General features: G+C 61.9%; 2 protein-coding genes across 2 annotated transcripts in view; one reads left to right on the top strand and one right to left on the bottom strand.

Moving 5' to 3' along the window:
* The first annotated feature begins 616 nt into the window (after nt 1–616).
* On the top strand, nt 617–1,216 carry BHLHA15 (basic helix-loop-helix family member a15). The gene has a single exon (XM_077758578.1). It carries the CDS (start codon nt 617–619, stop codon nt 1,184–1,186), a length of 570 nt encoding a protein of 189 aa, XP_077614704.1. The 3' UTR covers nt 1,187–1,216.
* A 2,342-nt stretch (nt 1,217–3,558) lies between these two features.
* The window catches only part of LOC144227149 (tectonin beta-propeller repeat-containing protein 1), a 32,298-nt gene continuing 29,432 nt past the window's right edge, over nt 3,559–6,424 (bottom strand). Inside the window, exons 22-25 of the mRNA XM_077758716.1 lie at nt 6,247–6,339; nt 5,472–5,578; nt 5,216–5,335; nt 3,559–5,041 (exon numbers count right to left, since the gene is read on the bottom strand). Coding sequence (XP_077614842.1) covers nt 4,880–5,041; nt 5,216–5,335; nt 5,472–5,578; nt 6,247–6,339 — 482 coding nt within the window. The 3' untranslated portion in view covers nt 3,559–4,879. The remainder of the gene's footprint in view (nt 5,042–5,215; nt 5,336–5,471; nt 5,579–6,246; nt 6,340–6,424) is intronic.

Here is a 6,424-nt window from a genome sequence, read left to right as displayed (position 1 = left end):
GATTCACGCGGTGGGACTGGGGGCTGTGGTAGGCTCTGGCCACTGTCGACCTTTGACCGCAGACAGCTACCCCATGTCCACAGCGGTTCTGACTCCAGTGTCTTCCTGGCATGTGTGACATCCGCGATCAGTGTGGTGGCCGGAGTGGGTGCCTGTCCATGAGGGCAGACACAGCAGCCGCAGGCAGACCATGACTTAGAGTCCCGCCACATCTCTACCTGGTCTGAGAAAAGTATTAAAAGCCACCTAAACTCTGGAGGCATTCAGGAGGGCAGTGAGACCCTGGGGGGACAGAGAAAGGTCCAGGGATCAGTGCATGTCCAGTTGAGGGGGACCCAGATAGAGAAGTCTGAGGGGTCGCTGTGAGGTCAGACGGGAATGGGGGAAGGGTTGGCTCAGGGCTCCGTGTATGAATGGGAAGGACTCGGGGGTCACTGTGTGCCAAGTGGTCAGCTGTCATTGGGCAGTGGGAGGCTGCCGAGGACGGCTGCCCTGAGTGTCCACTGGGCGTCCTAAGCCTGCCTGCCGTGTGACCACAGGGTGGCCTGTGTTCTGGATTTCAGCTCCAAGGGCCTCCCTCAGAACCGCCACCCCCTGGGACACGGAGCCTGGAGCCATGAAGACCAAGAATCGGCCCCCCAGGCGCCGGGTGCCCGCGCAGGACCCCGAGGCTGCCGCTGGCGCGCGGAGCCCGGACAGGCCCCAGCAGGGCTCGGGGCTGGAGCTGGCCAAGGGTCTGCGCAGCAGGACCGTGCGGGCACAGGGGGCGCGGGCCGAGGGTGGGCGCAGGAGGCCAGGGACCTCGGGGCCTGGCGGCCGGCGGGAGAACAGCATCCAGCGGCGGCTGGAGAGCAATGAGCGCGAGCGGCAGCGCATGCACAAGCTGAACAACGCCTTCCAGGCGCTGCGAGAGGTCATCCCGCACGTCCGGGCCGACAAGAAGCTCTCCAAGATCGAGACGCTCACCCTGGCCAAGAACTACATCAAGTCGCTGACCTCCACCATTCTGACCATGTCCAGCGGCCGCCTCCCGGGCCTGGATGGGCCGGGCCCCAAGCTCTACCAGCATTATCAGCAGCAGCAGCAGGCGGTGGCTGGGGGCGCGCTGGGCACCACTGAGCCCCAGCCCGAAGGCCACCTGCAGAGGTACTCCACGCAGATCCACAGTTTCCGGGAGGGCTCCTAGCGCCTGGCCTGGGGGTCCGCGGCCCAGCCCGGCCCTGCTGCCTCTGTGCCGAGAGCCCCAGTTTGGTGGGGACACCCCACGTGGAGGTGGCCCCAGCGGCTCCATTTTCTCCGAACGCTCAGCTGCCTCCCTGGGGCACGTCCTGGTCCCCAGGGGATAAGATTAGTTGAGTGGCCTGCTTGAGGCCCTGGCTCTGGGCAGCAGGAGGCCCGAACCTTGACATAGGTCCCAGGACCTGCTTTTTAATGGACTAGGCCGCAGTTGACAGGCCTACTTTGTAACTAAATTCTCTCCAGTCCCAACTCCCTCCTGAGGCAAAGTGGGGGGTGATTCCAGGAAAAGGTCAACGTGGGTAAATTTCCACAGTTCCTGCTCAGGCCCAGGCACGGTCCCACTCCAACCTGCAATGTGGTCTCATTCAGGGTAAACTGAGGCACAGAGTAAGCAAAGGCTACGGCCATGGAGTGTGGCTGAGGTGATTGAAACGTGTAGCTCAGCGTGTGTCAGATAGAAACCCTCAAAACCCCACAAATCCTAATCTGATTACCTCAAATTAATTCTAAAGGGACCTTGGCAGGAAGAAGGGCTGGGATCTTTTCCTTCCTCCTCCTGGGTGGGGGATCTGGCCCGAGGGGCTGCAGCCCAGCGCTCCGGGGCTGGAGACAGGTCTGGCAGGATGGCCAGGAGTGACCTCGGCAATTACTGCTTTGCCATATTTGTCACTGCTGTGGTTGTATCACCGGCAGAGGACGGCTGACAGAACTGCGGGGTGTTCTCGGGCCCTGGCTGGGGTCGGAGGCTCTCCAGGGCTCTCTGGGGGAGAGAGCCTGGGGTGGCAGGAGCTCCCCTCCCCCGCCTGGTGCTGCTCCTTAAAGGCGGGCCTGGGCAGTTTGGCAGGTACCCCTGCCGCCTGGGGCCAAGCTTCCTTCTGTGGCGTTTCTGCCCGTTCTGGCTCTGGCCCTGACGGGCTTGGCGACTTGGCCCTCAACACCCCTCTGGCATCTCTCCTCCTTCATCCCTGTGCCCACAGCCAATATGGGGAGGGGACCGGGCAACCTTGGCAGCCACGGGCAGGAACCCCACCGACAAGAGCTGTAGTGAGGGTAGAGTTGGCCTGGCATAGGCGACTAGACCTCACAGCCAGAGCTGTGCCCGAGGCCATCGGGGGGCTGAGCCCTCTGGGAGCAGAGCACCTCAGCCTCCCAGCCCTGGTGTCCCGGCCCCAGCCGCTGCATCCACGGCCTGGCTTGGTGTCAGCATCAAGGACAGCAGGCGGCAGCCCTCAAACAGCCATTTTGGGCTTCAGTCCTGACTTTCCAGGTCAGACACTGGCCAGGCCCTTCCCGGGCCCCACGCCTGGCCCCCTGGGCACCCTGGTCCAATGCCGGCCCCACCGCCCCAGCCATCCTGCAACACCGTTGGGGGGGGGCGGGTACCCCTGGCCTGCCCCTCAGAGGTAGCCGCTCTGGAAGGTCAGTGGTAGGACCCCCCCAGCGATGGGAGCCAAGGTTGAGGACCACTTTGAGATCGGGATGGCCTGCAAATCTCACAGTTCTTATTCCAGCCGGGCTGAGGCCAGAGCAGGGGCTTCATGCACCCCTGAACTTGCTGAGTGAACCGACAGGCTGAGCCGAAAGCACGAGGGGTGCCCCGCGGATGCTCTGTCCAGGGTACCATGCCCATTGATCAAGGGGGGTGGGAGGGGCTGCGTGTGGGTCACCACCGTGCGATGACAGCCTTCGGAGCTCCTTCTGTCCCAAACTGGCACACACATCCCCTCTGCTTCCCAGAGGGTGACCTGGGCCCAGGTGTCTGGTCCTTCTTCCCCCTTGACCATGTCACAAAGGACCCTTAAAAGTTCCAGTCGCACTTTCAGGTGTTAAGTACGGGGGGCAGGGCAGGTTCAGTTCTGGTGATAGGCTGGTGAGGCCTGGATCTGCTCCCTTGACCCTTGTCTCGGACCCCAAGTCAGCTGGACCCTTCTGCCCGGGGAGGGCTCCCAAAGCCAGCAACCCACGGGCTCCAAGCCCTACCAGCTGGCCTGTACCCGGGCCTTGCATCCGCCTGCAGACCAGACCTGTGTGAGCTCCGGAGGCCGAGATCCCCATGGAATGCAGCTGAGAAACCGGAACTGTGACTTCTCTGCGTGGGAAACCCTGCCCTGGCTGCAATTGTGGTGAAGATGTTCCTTAAATGACCCGAATTTGCTTTGATTTCTCCTAATGGCCCCTTCAAAGTAGTAATGAAACCAATGCTGTGTCATTAAAAAAAAGAGAGAGATTTTACTGTGACTGCTAACTTTTGCCCCGGGCTGGAAATGCACGGGGAACTGCATTTTGATCATAACATAGCAATAAAAAAATAGCATGTCGTTTACACCCTGGTGTGACTTTTTATTGAATAAAGAGCATCCAAGGAATCGGGATGGTTCAGTGGGGCCGAGCAGGTAAGACAGTGGGTACTCAGCGGGACGCAGTCGCCCTGGAGCAAGGGCAAGGTGAAACCAGCTACAGGAGAGTGCGTCACGGAGAATGGCAGGTTGCTGCTGTAGAAGAAATCGACAAGGCCATCCGGACACAACCAGCTGGTAAGATGTAAACAGACAGGACCGTGTCCCCCAGCCCATGCTCACGCCTCCTGGTACCACATCCAGAATTCACGGCAATGCAGAGACCATCAGCTCCCTCCAGGGACCCTTGGGGTGGCGGGGACCCCAGAGGAGACCTCCTCTGAGTCAGCCTCTGGGGGACAAATCCCTGCATGGCCCAGCGGGATCAAATGCACAGCTGACCCCTCCTGATGCGAATCCCAGGGAAGGCTGGGGGCAGTTCTGTTCCAAAACCAGCAGAGATGAGCTTGGGCTCTAATGGCCTCCAGACAAAGAGTCTGGTGCAGGAAGCAAACTTGGGGCTTCACCAGTGGAGCCAGAATCAAATAAAAAGCAGCAGAAAAGCTGGTTATTATTCAAGGAGCTTTCCTACTGGCCTGGCGGGGAAGGCTCTTGCCCTGGAGTGTCGGCTTCGGGGCTGCGGCCTGCACACCCCATGTCTCTATGGCCCCCTATGCAGTGTGATCAGACACGATAGGGGCTGCCCCCTAGAGCTGCTGGGGGAAAGGCCAGCTGAGAGCAGATGCCCACAGTTCTCTGCATGTGGACAGTGTCCCCGTGCACCCCTGTGCCCATCCAGGAAAAAGACGCCCCTCCCCAGCCTTCACTCCCAAGCTGTCAACTCTTGCTGACCTTTTGAAATTTACCATATTTGTGAGTCTGGCTCTGAGAAAGGATGACAGAATGGGGCAAAGCGGCCATGAGCCCCATAAGCCATTTTCTGGGGGGGAGGGGCAGTACCCTGGTGCTGGCTGGGGACACCCAGGGCCTCATGGGCTCAGCTTCCCTGGAAGGCTCCAGGCTCCCTTTCTCTGGAAAGGCAGGAGGCATGTGGGGAGGGAAAGGCGGGAGAGGCTGGGGTGGAGGGGCCCCCACCCCGCTCCATGGTCCTCCTGGCAGACAAGGACACTGCGGAGCATCCGCAAAGCTTCACATTTCTGGGCTGGTTCAGCCAGAGCTTCCGAGGTGGCTGTGACCTCAGGCCAGGTTCCCTCCAGGATCCACATTCAATGGCTCAGACGGGAAGGCTCATCCTTGATCCTTCACACCTGCGTGAAGCCTGCTTCCAGGTGCAGGGAGGCAGCTTAGCAGCAGATGGGGCCAGGGGCCTCCTGCGCGGCTCCGGCCACCCCTGAGGGCGCGCTGGGGAGGCCCTGCTCCACAGCGCACTGGGCAGCTCTCTCCTGGGACCTGCCCCTGAGGGCTCTGGTGGCATTGGCCCGGACGGAGATGTGATCCCAGCCCCCCTGGAGGGAGAGAGCCTTGTCACCCATGGCTGCAGGGAGGCTGCAGGGGGCCCAGGGGAGAGACCAGGAAATCAAGGGTGCCGGAGGGGCTGTGTCTGGGACCTCCCACCAGCCCCAGCGCCAGGTCCCGGTGCACACAGTGTGACCACGCTGCCCCAGACCAGCCTTGCTCACCCCGATACCGTAGTCCCAGCCCTGCCCCTTGGGCTCTCGAGGCCGCACCCCTGTGCGATGACAGACGGTCCCCCGGCTCAGGCTATGGCTCCCCTGGACCTTGTTGGCGATAACCCAGACCTGGAATGCAGACCCGTTGAAGGCCCGGCCCCCAGCTTCAGGCAGACTTCGGGGGTGGCAACAGGGAGACCAGAGCAAGGACCCAGAACACCCCAACCCCACCTCAGGCCCCGGCCCCTCACCCAGGCACCCAGACCTGGTCCAGGGGCCCCACGGACACTCGGCGCACGTTGTTGGACACATGCTCCCAGCTGGAGCCCTGCGGGTAGCTGGGCGTCACCCCCTGCCGATACCACAGGTTCCCTGGGGAGAGAAGGCCCAGAGGGTTAGGACGGGGATGGAGGGGGCCGTCCCCACACTTCTGGGGTCTCCTGCCTCCCCAGGGAGAAAGCAGCTCAGGTCTGAGCCGCTCTGTCCTCTGTGCTCCACCTGAGCCCCTTAATCGTCTCACTGGGCCCGGCTGGCAAGGCCCTGCTCTCTACGCATGAGAAACTGAGGACAAGGAATTCTTTGAACAAACACAGAGAAGAGGCCTGGACGCCAAGCCCTGGTTCCAGCCCCGACTCTGCCCTTTCTCCACCTTGCTTTGCGACAACAGCTGCAGAGCAGAAACGGGAGCTGGCGAGATCCCTGCCAGAGGTGGCAAAGGTAGGCGGCCTCCGCCAACCCCAAGCTGCCCATGGGGCTCCCACGTGGCTGGCCTATGTGGCCCCCTCTGGCAGGCGCTCCCAGTGGCCACAGAGCATCACGTGGCCTCACCCCGCACCCTCTGCCGAGGCCTAGGCACACCTGACCACCCTGCACCGCTTGGGAGACAGGCTTGTTCCAAGGCTGAGGCCTCTCGTGGGGGCTTAGGGGCTTAGGAAGGTCTTGCATCAGGGACCCGGGGTGAGGAGGGTCTCATCCCACCGGGGCGGCTTAGGGAACCCCTAATCTCCCCTGGTGGCTACTGAGGATCAGAAACAACTTGCCGTTTTCGTCCAAGGCATACACTGACGTCTGCCCCACGGATACCTGCTTCAGTCTCTGCTTTGGGGGGGACGGGATGTGGTACCAGCAGTCGCCTGCAGCAAGCGCAAGGATGGACTTAGGATGCGGCTGGGAGACTACAAACCTGCTGCCCCACACGCTCGTGGACCATGTGACCTA

This window comes from Crocuta crocuta, unplaced genomic scaffold (assembly GCF_008692635.1).
Source record: "Crocuta crocuta isolate KB4526 unplaced genomic scaffold, BGI_CrCroc_1.0 scaffold273, whole genome shotgun sequence".
Classification (NCBI taxonomy): Eukaryota; Metazoa; Chordata; class Mammalia; order Carnivora; family Hyaenidae; genus Crocuta; species Crocuta crocuta.
Note: the sequence above shows the minus strand (reverse complement) of the source record. Positions and strands in the feature narration are given on the sequence as shown.